This window comes from Bombina bombina, chromosome 2 (assembly GCF_027579735.1).
Source record: "Bombina bombina isolate aBomBom1 chromosome 2, aBomBom1.pri, whole genome shotgun sequence".
Taxonomy (NCBI): domain Eukaryota; kingdom Metazoa; phylum Chordata; class Amphibia; order Anura; family Bombinatoridae; genus Bombina; species Bombina bombina.
The window spans coordinates 868,617,383-868,632,867 of NC_069500.1; the positions used below are offsets into that span (position 1 = coordinate 868,617,383).

At 42.3% G+C, this 15,485-nt stretch overlaps 1 protein-coding gene across 1 annotated transcript in view; it reads right to left on the reverse strand.

Annotated features, from left to right (window-relative positions):
- ANTXR2 (ANTXR cell adhesion molecule 2) overlaps positions 1-15,485 on the reverse strand; it is a 584,995-nt gene that overhangs the window by 365,117 nt on the left and 204,393 nt on the right. Inside the window, exons 5-6 of the mRNA XM_053703194.1 lie at positions 3,915-4,022; positions 1,503-1,571 (exon numbers count right to left, since the gene is read on the reverse strand). Of these exons, the coding sequence (XP_053559169.1) occupies positions 1,503-1,571; positions 3,915-4,022 (177 nt within the window). The remainder of the gene's footprint in view (positions 1-1,502; positions 1,572-3,914; positions 4,023-15,485) is intronic.

A 15,485-nucleotide genomic window follows, 5' to 3' on the forward strand; every position in this document is an offset into this window, starting at 1 on the left:
CCTGGCCCCATCAGACTGGGTTAGGGGCCCTTCAGAAACATTATTATCAGCGTCGTCATGCTCTTCAGTATCTAAAACAGAGCAGTCGCGCTTACGCTGATAAGTGTTCATTTTGGCTAAAATGTTTTTGACAGAATTATCCATTACAGCCGTTAATTGTTGCATAGTAAGGAGTATTGGCGCGCTAGATGTACTAGGGGCCTCCTGAGTGGGCAAGACTCGTGTAGACGAAGGAGGGAATGATGCAGTACCATGCTTACTCCCCTCACTTGAGGAATCATCTTGGGCATCACTGTCATTGTCACATAAATCACATTTATTTAAATGAATAGGAATTCTGGCTTCCCCACATTCAGAACACAGTCTATCTGGTAGTTCAGACATGTTAAACAGGCATAAACTTGATAACAAAGTACAAAAAACGTTTTAAAATAAAACCGTTACTGTCACTTTAAATTTTAAACTGAACACACTTTATTACTGCAATTGCGAAAAAACATGAAGGAATTGTTCAAAATTCACCAAATTTTCACCACAGTGTCTTAAAGCCTTAAAAGTATTGCACACCAAATTTGGAAGCTTTAACCCTTAAAATAACGGAACCGGAGCCGTTTTGAACTTTAACCCCTTTACAGTCCCTGGTATCTGCTTTGCTGAGACCCAACCAAGCCCAAAGGGGAATACGATACCAAATGACGCCTTCAGAAAGTCTTTTCTAAGTATCAGAGCTCCTCTCACATGCGACTGCATGCCATGCCTCTCAAAAACAAGTGCGCAACACCGGCGCGAAAATGAGGCTCTGCCTATGCTTTGGGAAAGCCCCTAAAGAATAAGGTGTCTAAAACAGTGCCTGCCGATATTATTATATCAAAATACCCAAATAAAATGATTCCTCAAGGCTAAATATGTGTTAATAATGAATCGATTTAGCCCAGAAAAAGTCTACAGTCTTAATAAGCCCTTGTGAAGCCCTTATTTACGATCGTAATAAACATGGCTTACCGGATCCCATAGGGAAAATGACAGCTTCCAGCATTACATCGTCTTGTTAGAATGTGTCATACCTCAAGCAGCAAGAGACTGCTCACTGTTCCCCCAACTGAAGTTAATTGCTCTCAACAGTCCTGTGTGGAACAGCCATGGATTTTAGTGACGGTTGCTAAAATCATTTTCCTCATACAAACAGAAATCTTCATCTCTTTTCTGTTTCTGAGTAAATAGTACATACCAGCACTATTTCAAAATAACAAACTCTTGATTGAATAATAAAAACTACAGTTAAACACTAAAAAACTCTAAGCCATCTCCGTGGAGATGTTGCCTGTACAACGGCAAAGAGAATGACTGGGGTAGGCGGAGCCTAGGAGGGATCATGTGACCAGCTTTGCTGGGCTCTTTGCCATTTCCTGTTGGGGAAGAGAATATCCCACAAGTAAGGATGACGCCGTGGACCGGACACACCTATGTTGGAGAAATCATCATTGTTTGTCATAAGTACTCACCTGATCATAAACAAAATTGAAAACTCCGACACAGTAGACTCTTGCGCCCAAAAGCCGTGCTTTATCAGCCTTGTTAAAAAAAAAAAAAAAAATAGTATTATTTTATTAAACAACAGTTATATTTATTAAAGGCAGGGCTCAAAATTTCAAGTCCTAAGCTACTAGCCAGGACAAAATCTCATCCACACCACACCCCCTCTTTGCATATGTTTAGCCATTGTTAAACAGTTTGTAATAGTTTTTATTTTATACCATAACAAATTAAATAATTTTACATACAGTAATAAATTAACAAAAAATATGTTTATACCAGTTAGAAAAATCAACTAGAGGTTCTGGAGAAGACAACAGCTGGATAGAAAAAGGGAGTTGTTGAACATAGAGAGTGCAGACAGTGCTATCAGTCATGGAAGGTCATAGCAGACACGAAGATAAAAAATGTTTTAATAATTATCCTCCCCTTCTTGACTCCCTCTTATCTCCTATCTCTCTTTTTACCCTCTCCCTTCTCTCTTAGGCCATATCTTCTCTTCACACTCATGTCTCTTTGCTCTTTTTTCTCCATACTCTCTTAAAGTGAAGGTAAAGTTAACCTCATCTCTATCTATAATATCATTAATTTTTTAAAAATAATATGACTTTCATCCATCATATTTGATATAAATCTCTATATTTCAATATTATTACCTTTAAAATTTGATTTTTTTTCGTTCCCAAATTCAACCTGTAAAAATTTTTTATTTTTTACTTTCAATCACGTGTTTTTCTTAACCAACTGATTTTTTGGCGGTTAGGCGGCCGTCAACCGACGTCATCCACCCCTTTACTCGTCGCCGCATATGCAAATTATTTTTATTTAGGTTTTTTAGGTATTTTTATTTAGGTTTTCTCAACCCTGCGTGCTCCTGTTTCGCGCATGTGTGCTTCCTACTACCAATACTACTTTCAATCACGTTTTTTTCTTAACCAACTGATTTTTCGGCGGTTAGGCGGCCGTCAACCGACGTCATCCACCCCTTTACTCGTCGCCGCATATGCAAATTATTTTTATTTAGGTTTCTCAACCCTGCGTGCTCCTGTTTCGCGCATGTGTGCTTCCTACTACCAGGTGGGAATCCCTAAAGACTACGTCATCTCTTTTTACAGATGCCTTTTATAACTTGCTCAAGTTGTAATAATGTGCCTTGTTACCTGCACAGCCTTGTTACCTGTCTGTATGATCAAAGACAGGAGCTGCATTTATTGATATCGTTGAAACGTTTCTTAAAAACATCGATCTATCAACTCGGTATAGTTCAATTGGGCAAACAAAGTTAATAGATCGATGTTTTTAAGAAACGTTTTAGCAATAAGCAATAAATGCAGCTCCTGTCTCTGATTGCATAGTAGGGAATGAATATACCTATTTATTCACTACTATGTTACAAGGCAAATTAGCGCATGCGCATTTTAAAGTAATGGGATGGCCATTGATTACCATCGGCGAGTAACGCATGCGCAATTGAATTCGGGGTTGTGCACGCGCATTTGAGAGCGGGTGGGACCGCTGAAGATGAACTAAATGCCTAAGGAGGAAGTAGGGCTTGGGAGGAGCCGGGAGATTAACGGTAGGGAATTGGAAATTAGTTTTTTAATAAAAATATTTGAAAAATAAAAAAAATGACTTAGCGACTATTATAAGGTGATAGGGAGAAATTGTATATTGGATTGAATAAACAATAACTTTACCTTCACTTTAACTCTACTTTTTTCTCCACTTTTCCTCTGCAATCTCTATCTCTTTCTCTGCCCCAATTACCCTTTCAGAAGTAGCAGTCTAATCACTAATGGAGTCCCTACAGCCCTAGAGGAATAACATATACTTGCACTTTCATGGCTATATAATATCCTTTTAGATAATAGTTTTAGCACACATCCCAAAATGTGTTTATTAGTGCTTCAATAGGAATGTACATTCTGCAAATACAATGTGCTAACTTTGCTACTTACAAGATGCCACCAGACTTCAGACTCAACATTCACTAACTAACTTTCATTCGCCACAATTAAATTTCCACTCACCAATGGCTAGTGAAAAATTTGAGCCCTTTTAAAAGGCCAAATTCAACAGAATTTAAAGGGACATTGTAATGTATACCTTTAAGGGGGAGAAAAGTTTAACAGTAAAACGTTTCTTTACAAAAAAATTTACAGTACGACCTATTGTATACCTTTAAGGGTTACAAAATTTCTGTAGTGGCTATATAAAAGCTATGTAAACAAGAGGCAATGGCAGAAATCAACCTCCCAGTGGGGGGTCCAGAGAGAGTCAAGCCCATCTGAAAGGGTGTTCCTGCAGCAGCTGCTTTGAATACAATGACCTTGTATTAGCAGCTTGTCTTAAAACATTGTGACCTTAAGTAGAGCACTCACCTCTTTAACTGTCAACACAGGTATCTGACCCTCCAACTTGCCGTCTGTCAGCGTAATAACAATACTGGCAGTACTTTTTCCTCCTGCCTTCTCAATTTGTTCATTTGCCTAAAAAATTTAAACAGAGTATAGTTTCAAGTGAACTTAATCCATGAAAAAAACATAAATTATGCTTACCTGATAATTTCATTCCATCGAGGGGAGGAGAGTCCACGGCTTCATTCATTACTGTTGGGAATTAAGAATCTGGCCACCAAGAGGAGGCAAGGCACCCCAGCCAAAGGCTTAAATACCTCCCCCACTTCCCTCATCCCCCAGTCATTCTTTCGAGGGAACCAGGAACAGTAGGAGAAATATCAGGGTATAAATGGTGCCAGAAGATGATTACATTTAGGTCCGCCTATCCGAGATATGGGCAGGAGCCGTGGACTCTCCTCCCCTCGATGGAAATTAAATTATTAGGTAAGCATAATTTATGTTTTCCATCTAAAGGGGAGGAGAGTCCATGGCTTCATTCATTACTGTTGGGAACATATACTCAAGCTCTAGAGCAGTGATTTGCAACCTTTTTTTTGCTGTTGCACACTTTTTTACATTAAAAAATCCTGCGGCACACCACCATCCCAAAATTTTAGAAAATCACACATTGTAGCCTAATACAGGATATATATATATATATACACACACACACTGTGCTGTGCTGTCATGCCATGCCTCCTACAAACTTATTAACATATTGACATTCATTCACAAACAATCATAATGATTGTCTGTGAATGAATGTTAATGTCATGGTTGTAAATGATGCCTGATGAGCCTGTCGCATATCTCCCAATATTTCAAAATTTGAAAGAGAGACACCCCCTCACTGTTGTCAGTCTGCCGCGGCACACCTGAGGATCTCTCACGGCATACTGGTTGAAAAACACTGCTCTAGAGGACACTAATAAGAAGGCACCACAGCCTGCAAAACCTTTCTCCCAAAAACAGCTTCCGCAGAAGCAAAAACGTCAAATTTGTAAAACTTTGTAAAAGTATGTAAGGAAGACCAGGTTGCTGCCTTACAAATCTGCTCCATAGAGGCCTCATTCTTGAAGGCCCAGGACAAAGCCACAACTCTAGTTGAATGAGCCGTGATCCTCTGAGGATGCTTATGTCCCGCTGTCTCATAAGCTAGGCGAATCAAGCTCCTCAACCAAAAAGACAAAGAAGTAGCAGAGGCCCTTTGCCCCTTGCGCTTCCCAGAATACACCACAAAGAGAGATGTAGACTGCCTGAAATCCTTTGTAGCCTGAAGATAAAACTTCAAGGCACGAACCACATCCAGGTTATGAAGTAACCTCTCCTTTGAAGAAGAAGGATTAGGACACAAAGAAGGAACAACTATTTTCTGATTGATATAACGGTTAGACACCACCTTGGGGAAAAACTCCAACCCAGTGTGAAGTACAGCCTTATCCGCATGAAACACCAGATAAGGAGGATCACTTTGGAAGGCAGCTAGTTCAGATACTCTGTGTGCCGATGTAATAGCCAACAGAACAAAACACAAACAAAACCCTCTGCAAAACCTTAAGGACTAAGTTTAAGCTCCAAGGCGGAGCCGACTGTCTAAAGACAGGCCTGATTCTAGACAGAGCCTGAACAAAAGATTAGATGTCAGTGAGCTCAGCGAGTCTCCTAAGCAACAAGACTGATAATGCAGAAATCTGTCCCCTTAAGGAACTAGCGGCAAGACCCTTCTCCAAACCATCTAGGAGAAAGGACAGAATCCTGGATACCTTCACCTTATGCCAAGGATATCCATGCTTCTCACACCAGGACAAGTAAGTCCTCCACACCTTATGGTAGATGCGACGAGTGACTGGCTTCCTTTCCTGAATTAGAGTATCAATCACACTTTCAGAAAAGCCTCTCTTGGCTAAGACTAGGCGTTCAATCTCCAACGCAGTCAGCCTCAGAGAATCTACATTTCAATGTTGAAAGGGGCCCTGTGACAGCAGATCCCTGCGATAGGGTAACCTCCAAGGCGGAGAGGATGACATCCCCACCAGATCCGCAAACCACATCCTCCGCTGCCACGAAGGAGCAATCAGAATGGCTGAGGCCCGCTTCCGTTTGATGCCTGCCACTACACGAGGTAGAAGTGGTAACGGTGGAAACATGTAGCTCTGCCTGGGGATCCCTGGACCTCGACCCGTATCGATGTAGCTTACAATTGAGTCTGGACACCATGAGATCTATCTCCGGCAATCCCCATCTGAGACAAATCTCCGCAAACACCTCAGGGTGGAGAGATTATTCCCCCAGATGGAAGGCTTGTCTGCTGAGAAAGTTTGCTTCCCAGTTGTCCACACCTGGAATGTGAATCGCCGAGAGCGAGCAGTCGTGGGACTCTGCCAACTCCAGAATCCAAGACACCTCTCTCATTACGAGGAGCCTCCTCGTACCCCCCTGGTGGTTGATGTAAGCCACCGAGGTAATGTTGTCGGTCTGGAATCTGACGAAACTGACCGACCCCAGAGAAGACCATGCCTTCAGAGCATTGTAAATTGCTCGTAGTTCCAGGATGTTGATCGGAAGGAGAGACTCCTCCCTGGACCACTTTCCTTGTGCCATCCTGGCACCCCAAACAGCTCTTCATCCTGTCAGACTGGTGTCCATGGTCACAATCTCCCAGGACGGTCTCAAGAAGAATGTCCCAATGGACAGTTGCTCTGGACGAATCCACCAAGAGAGGGAGTTCCGAGTCCGAGCATCCATGGATATCAGCTGTGATAGATCTGAATGATCGCCGTTCCACTGTCTCAACATGCACAATTGAAGGGGTCTGAGATGGAACCTGTTGAATGGCATGACATCTATGCTTGAAACCATGAGCCCTATCACCTCCATACATTTAGCCACCGACGGGCTAGTGGAGAACTGAAGGGCCAGACAGGTGTATGCAAGCTTCCTGCGTCGCTGAACTGTGAGAAATATCTTCATAGACATAGAGTCTATTATCGTGCCCAGGAACTCCACCCTGTTGCTGGGAACCAGGGAACTCTTTCCTGAGTTGATCTTTCAACCGTGAGATTTGAGCAAAAGAAGAAGAGCCCTCAAATGATCCTCTGCGAGGCTGATCGACGGCACCTGAACTAAGATGTCATCCAGCTAAGGTGCCACTGCAATGCCCCTGGATCTGGCCACTGCAAGCAGCGCCCCCAGAACCGTTGTGAAGTCTCTCGGGGCCGTCGCCAGACCAAAAGGAAGGGCCACAAACTGGAAGTGTTGGTCCAGAAACGCAAATCTTAGGAACCTGAAGTGGTCTCTGTGAATTGGCACATGCAGGTAAGCGTCCTTCAAGTCTACAGTTGTTATGAACTGTCCCTCTTGAACTAGGGGCAGAATAGATCTGATCGTTTCCATTTTGAACGATGGAACACTCAGAAAGTTGTTTAAACACTATAGGTCCAGAATCGGGGCGGAACGTGCCCTACTTCTTTGGAACCACAAAAAGGTTGGAATAGTACCCTAGACCCCTTTCTGCTAGGGGCACTGGTACAATAACACAGAGAGGCGAGATCTCTCACACACTCCAGAAAAGGATCTCTCTTCTCTGGTCTTGAAGACAGGGTTGACAGGAGGAATCTGCCCTCGGGCGGATGGGATCTGAACCCTATCCTGTAACCCTGGGAGACAACTTCTAGAACCCAAGGGTTCTGAATGTCCTGCAACCATGCGTCTGAGAATAGAGATAATCTGCCCCCTACGTGATCCGGAGACCGGTCGGAGGCCGCCCCTTCATGCCGATTTCGTCTCAGCGGGCTTCTCGGCTTCCAAGATCCCTTGGACTGGTCCGCTTTCGCTGTGGGTTGCTGGTGCTGGGCCTTGACCGCACGAAAGGGACGAAAAGTAGATCCCTTAGGCTTAGCCTTCTTATCCTACGGTAGGAAAGCTCCCTTGCCTCCCGTTACCGTGGATATGATCGAATCCATCATCACAGATGAAAAAATTGGCGGCCTTCACGCCTTAATCTTTTCCTGTATCTCGTCGATGGAGGGCTCCCCCTCAACCATTTCACACCAATATGTCACAGCTCCAGCGACCACCGCTGGGGGGGGGGGGAGAGAAGAAAGAAAGAAAGAACCTAATCGTTCCCATTCATTCTTAATAATATTTGCCATCTTAACGGGAACTGGGAAAGTCTGAGGTACTACCCACCGTGTCCTCGTATACCTTGTCAAGCTTAGGAATCGCAGGTTCCTCCAGGATCTTAGGTTCTAGAACCTCCAGAGTAGCAAGCACCTGCGGCAGCAGAAAGCACAAATTCTCCATCCTAAATTATAACCAGGCTCCTCCGCAGTCGGAGGTTTAGATGACACTGACTCCGACCCAGAAGGAGCCTCCTCTGAAGAGTCGGAGGGGGCTCATCGTATAGAGCCTCTGGGTCATCCATCGGCGTAGACAAACCCTGGGTCGGGCCTCCATGATACACCCTACGCTTGCGCTTAGCAGAACGTGGTAAGGCATGGATCACATTCAAAAACGCCGATTCCAGTTGGTCCGCAAAGTCTGACGGTCAACAAATCTCTCCCGAAGGAGTAATAGTTGGACCCCGGGGCGCTGCATGTGCAATCAGAGATGAATGTAGGGAAGCACCTCACAGGACAAAGAACCCTCACAATAAACACAGGAATGAGACTTTGTTAAAGAGGGAGAGCCCTCTAACGCGTCAGAGTCCTCTAACGCGTCAGAGTCCTCCATAGCTTGCGCTTTTGTTCAGACTAACTTAAATTACAAAAAGGCACCTTTATACCTCCAATGGCCGGGGCACTCACCTCCTAGGACCCAGACTACAGAAACCGTTAAGTCACATGCGCCACAGATCAACAGAGAAAGAGAGATAGGCACACCTGATCACATGAAGTGCCTGGCAGGACCGCCCCAGCACTAGGGAAAAACGCGCCAAAAAGGGCCGAGCAATGAACCCACTAGTATCCTGAAAGTTCCACACATTGCCAGAGCCTCATCTCGCACATAACGCAGCAATGACACAATAAACAATATCATTTATAAACCCCCCTGTTCAATAATCCCCTTACCAAAAATATTAACCCTTGATTCTGTAAAGATAAAAAGGCGCCACACTGTGACCCTGTCTTCTATGTTATCATTAATAATAAAAAATTAAACAATCTTACCAGAAATTATGCCGTGGAACAGGTACATGGCCCTTCAAGTGTGACAGGTTCATAGCCTCGCTCCTGACATGGACTTGAGTGTAGAAAGCAGGCAGCGAAACTCATCAACGCTGATTGCTTGTCGAGCTGTTAATATGAGTTGGGATGGTTTCGCAGAAAGACTCTTCCTGCATCTCTGGACTCTAACTTTCGCCCAGGCTCTCACTGAGAAGCTGACAGGACTACTTAAAACTCCAGTCCCAATGCAAAGAGTACTACCCTCCATAAGAGACTACTCCAAAACTCTGGCACTTCTCTGCCATCCTCCAGTTACGAAAGGCAAAGAATGACTGGGGGATGAGGGAAGTGCGGGAGGTATTTAAGACTTTGGCTGGGGTGTCCTTGCCTCCTCCTGGTGGCCAGGTTCTTAATTACCAACAGTAATGAATGAAGCCGTGGACTCTCCTCCCCTTTAGATGGAAAATCTATATCGATAGTAGGTGTCAGACAATTTTCATTCAAACTCCACATTTTTTCTTTCATGATTGAATGTACAGTTTATGTATTAAAAAAAAAAAAAAAAATCAAATTTATTTTGATTACCAAATTTATTTTGCTCTCTTTGTGTCCTTTGTATAGAAAGCTTATAGTCCTCATATAAAAACAAAATGTATGCTTACCTGATAAATTATTTTCTTTCGGAATGATTATGGTCCACAGTCCTCCATGACATATGGGATATATTTTCCGCCACTAGGAGGTCAAGAACCCATATCAGGGCTTAAAATTCCTCCCACCTACCGTCTTTTTCTTAGTTTAACGTATAGCCGAGTAAAGAATAGGAAACATATAGGTAGGAAAGGCAAAGCAAGGTCTGTAGGTGTCATTGAACTATCACCCAAACATTGAAATGGGCGGAGCCTGTGGACCACAATCATTCTAAAAGAAAATAATTTATAAGGTTAGCATAAATTTTGTTTTCTTTCGTAAAATGATGGTCCACACTCCTCCATAACATATGGGATTAATTCCCAAGACGACGGTCTATGTTATGGAAACTATGGCCTTAAGGAGTTTCCTGCCAAAAGCTGCTTGTTAAAAAGCAAAACCAAAGCAATAAAATCTTTAAAAAAGTATGCAGAGAAGACAAGTTGCAGCTGTGCAAATCTGCTCCAAAGATGCATAAGTTTAAAAAATCCACAATGCTGCAACTGCTCTTGAGAAAGATCTGTAATACGCTTAGGAGGCGACTTTCCGGACTTCAAGTAAGCCTTGTAAATCCCTTTTTGAGCCAAGAGGCCCTCGCTACCTAAGTAGCTTTCTGCCCCTTACGAGTACCAGAGTAGAGTGTTGACTACCTCAAGATTATGAAAGAGTGGCTACTTAGAGTTAGCAGGATCTTAACACAATGAAGAAACAACCATTTCTTGATTGGCATTTCCCTTAGGAGCTATCTTAAGGGGGAAAACCTTTTCCTTGTGAATCATTAGAAATGGAGAATTACAAGAGAAGGTTAACAGCTCAGAAACCTTCCTTGCCTTGAAGAGATTGCTAATAGTAAGATTACTTTCCATGGTAAAAGTAGATATAAATAGAATGCATTGGTTCAAAGAAACAACCTTGAATGCCGAGAAAAGTAGATTCAGATTCCTGGGTGGAGAAATAGGATTTACAATCGGCCTAATTCTAACACCTGGACAAAAGTCTGAACCTCCTGAAATTTATCTAACTTCCTATAAAAAGGAAAGACAAAGCAGAAATTTGACCTTTGAGAAATTAGCAGTCAACCCCTTGACATGGCCATCCTTAGAAAAACTGAATGAGTCTAGGAATCCTAAAGGAATATCAAGAAAACTCTCTGGCCTGCATCAAAGATTTAATAACCAAATCTATGTCTCAAAACTAGGCATTCAAGATCCACGCCATTAAAGATTAGATTAGAGAGATTAGAGATCCTGAGGAAAAAGAAGACCTTGAGACAACAGGTCTTGTCTCAGAGGAAGAAGTCATGGAGAGCAAGAAACATCTGCACTATATCCACATACCAAGTCCTACAGAGTCAGGCTGGAGCAATTAATATTACTGACTGACTTCTGTATGGTTCAATTATGATTCTTCGAAACAGGTATGCTAGATGAAAGGCCCGTGGACACACCAATGTGTCTATTAGGAGAGCCTTTGGATCTTTTGATCTCACACATTAGCTTGGATGCATGTGATTTAAATGAGAGGTCATCAGATCTTTGTCCTGTAAGCCCATTTTGATCTCTAAGAGATTGAAGATGTCCTAATGGAGAGACCACTCTCTTGGATAGACCGATTGACTGCTGAATTATCCACCTCCCAGTTGTTCACACCTAGCATGTGAATTGCCAATAGGGATCAACAAGTCCTTTCTGCCTAATACAGAGTTTGACACTTCCTGCATGGCCAGTGCACTGTGGATATCCCCCTCCATGATTTATGTAGGCCAGTGCTAAGGTGTTGTCTGACTGCAAACTGATAAACTTTTCCTCCCTCAATAGGGGCCAGGGCTGAGAGCCCGAAGATCGCTGGAAGTGCCAGAATGTTAATTGGTAACCTTGCCTCTAGAGAAAACCAAACTCCTTGCACTCTTCAAGAAACCCAGACCGACCCCCAGCCAGAGAGACTGGCATCCATTGACACAATAGGCCAAGAGGAAGGAAGGAAGGATGTACCAATGGTCAAAGACAGTCTTTGGCCTAGATTTGGAGTTCGGCGGTAGCCGTCAAAACCAGCGTTAGAGGCTCCTAACGCTGGTTTTGGCCGCCCGCTGGTATTTGGAGTCAGTGATTAAAGGGTCTAACGCTCACTTTTCAGCCGCGACTTTTCCATACCGCAGATCCCCCTACGCCATTTGCGTAGCCTATCTTTTCAATGGGATCTTTCTAACGCTGGTATTTAGAGTCGTTTCTGAAGTGAGCGTTAGAGCTCTAACGACAAAACTCCAGCCGCCTGAAAATAGCAGGAGTTAAGAGCTTTCTGGCTAACGCCGGTTTATAAAGCTCTTAACTACTGTACCCTAAAGTACACTAACACCCATAAACTACCTATGTACCCCTAAACCGAGGTCCCCCCACACCGCCGCCACTCGATTAAAATTTTTAACCCCTAATCTGCCGACCGCCACCTACGTTATATTTATGTACCCCTAATCTGCTGCCCCTAACCCCGCCGACCCCTGTATTACATTTATTAACCCCTAACTTGCCCCCCACAACGTCGCCGCCAGCTACTTAAAATAATTAACCCCTAATCTTCCGACCGCAAATCGCCGCCACCTACGTTATCCCTATGTACCCCTAATCTGCTGCCCCTAACATCGCCGACCCCTATATTATATTTATTAACCCCTAATCTGCCCCCCTCAACGTCGCCGACACCTGCCTACACTTATTAACCCCTAATCTGCCGAGCGGACCTGAGCGCTACTATAATAAAGTTATTAACCCCTAACCCGCCTCACTAACCCTATCATAAATAGTATTAACCCCTAATCTGCCCTCCCTAACATCGCCGACACCTACCTTCAATTATTAACCCCTAATCTGACGACCGGAGCTCACCGCTATTCTAATAAATGCATTAACCCCTAAAGCTAAGTCTAACCCTAACACTAACACCCCCCTAAGTTAAATATAATTTAAATCTAACGAAATAAATTAACTCTTATTAAATAAATGATTCCTATTTAAAGCTAAATACTTACCTGTAAAATAAATCCTAATATAGCTACAATATAAATTATAATTATATTATAGCTATTTTAGGATTAATATTTATTTTACAGGCAACTTTGTTATTATTTTAACCAGGTACAATAGCTATTAAATAGTTAAGAACTATTTAATAGTTACCTAGTTAAAATAATAACAAATTTACCTGTAAAATAAATCCTAACCTAAGTTATAATTAAACCTAACACTACCCTATCAATTAAAATAATTAAATAAACTACCTACAATTACCTACAATTAACCTAACACTACACTATCAATAAATTAATTAAACACAATTCCTACAAATAAATACAATTAAATAAACTAGCTAAAGTACAAAAAATAAAAAAGATCTAAGTTACAGAAAATAAAAAAATATTTACAAACATAATAAAAATATTACAACAATTTTAAACTAATTACACCTACTCTAAGCCCCCTAATAAAATAACAGAGCCCCCCAAAATAAAAAATTCCCTACCCTATTCTAAATTAAAAAAGTTACAAGCTCTTTTACCTTACCAGCCCTGAACAGGGCCCTTTGCGGGGCATGCCCCAAGAATTTCAGCTCTTTTGCCTGTAAAAAAAACACATACAATACCCCCCCCAACATTACAACCCACCACCCACATACCCCTAATCTAACCCAAACCCCCCTTAAATAAACCTAACACTAAGCCCCTGAAGATCTTCCTACCTTGTCTTCACCATACCAGGTTCACCGATCCGTCCTGAAGAGCTCCTCCGATGTCCTGATCCAAGCCCAAGCGGGGGCTGAAGAGGTCCATGATCCGGTCAAAGTCTTCATCCAAGCGGGGCAGAAGAGGATCTTCCATCCGATTGAAGTCATCATCCAGGCGGCATCTTCGATCTTCTTCCATCCGGAGCGAAGCGGCAGGATCCTGAAGACATCCAGCGCGGAACATCCATCCGGACCGACGACTGAACGACGAATGACTGTTCCTTTAAGGGACGTCATCCAAGATGGCGTCCCTCGAATTCCGATTGGCTGATAGGATTCTATCAGCCAATCGGAATTAAGGTAGGAATTTTCTGATTGGCTGATGGAATCAGCCAATCAGAATCAAGTTCAATCCGATTGGCTGATCCAATCAGCCAATCAGATTGAGCTCGCATTCTATTGGCTGTTCCGATCAGTTAGGTTTATTTAAGGGGGGTTTGGGTTAGATTAGGGGTATGTGGGTGGTGGGTTGTAATGTTGGGGGGGGGTATTGTATGTGTTTTTTTTACAGGCAAAAGAGCTGAAATTCTTGGGGCATGCCCCGCAAAGGGCCCTGTTCAGGGCTGGTAAGGTAAAAGAGCTTGTAACTTTTTTAATTTAGAATAGGGTAGGGAATTTTTTATTTTGGGGGGCTTTGTTATTTTATTAGGGGGCTTAGAGTAGGTGTAATTAGTTTAAAATTGTTGTAATATTTTTATTATGTTTGTAAATATTTTTTTATTTTCTGTAACTTAGATCTTTTTTATTTTTTGTACTTTAGCTAGTTTATTTAATTGTATTTATTTGTAGGAATTGTGTTTAATTAATTTATTGATAGTGTAGTGTTAGGTTAATTGTAGGTAATTGTAGGTAGTTTATTTAATTATTTTAATTGATAGGGTAGTGTTAGGTTTAATTATAACTTAGGTTAGGATTTATTTTACAGGTAAATTTGTTATTATTTTAACTAGGTAACTATTAAATAGTTCTTAACTATTTAATAGCTATTGTACCTGGTTAAAATAATAACAAAGTTGCCTGTAAAATAAATATTAATCCTAAAATAGCTATAATATAATTATAATTTATATTGTAGCTATATTAGGATTTATTTTACAGGTAAGTATTTAGCTTTAAATAGGAATCATTTATTTAATAAGAGTTAATTTATTTCGTTAGATTTAAATTATATTTAACTTAGGGGGGTGTTAGTGTTAGGGTTAGACTTAGCTTTAGGGGTTAATACATTTATTAGAATAGCGGTGAGCTCCGGTCGGCAGATTAGGGGTTAATAATTGAAGGTAGGTGTCGGCGATGTTAGGGAGGGCAGATTAGGGGTTAATACTATTTATGATAGGGTTAGTGAGGCGGATTAGGGGTTAATAACTTTATTATAGTAGCGCTCAGGTCCGCTCGGCAGATTAGGGGTTAATAAGTGTAGGCAGGTGTCGGCGACGTTGAGGGGGGCAGATTAGGGGTTAATAAATATAATATAGGGGTTGGCGATGTTAGGGCAGCAGATTAGGGGTACATAGGGATAACGTAGGTTGCGGCGGTTTACGGAGCGGCAGATTAGGGGTTTAAAAAAATATGCAGGGGTCAGCGATAGCGGGGGCGGCAGATTAGGGGTTAATAAGTGTAAGGCTAGGGGTGTTTAGACTCGGGGTACATGTTAGAGTGTTAGGTGCAGACGTAGGAAGTGTTTCCCCATAGGAAACAATGGGGCTGCGTTAGGAGCTGAACGCTGCTTTTTTTAAGCTCAAACAGCCCCATTGTTTCCTATGGGGGAATCGTGCACGAGCACGTTTTTGAGGCCGGCCGCGTCCGTAAGCAACTCTGGTATCGAGAGTTGCATTTGCGGTAAAAATGCTCTACGCTCCTTTTTTGGAGCCTAACGCAGCATTTGTTTGAACTCTCGATACCAGAGTTAAATTTATGGTGCGGC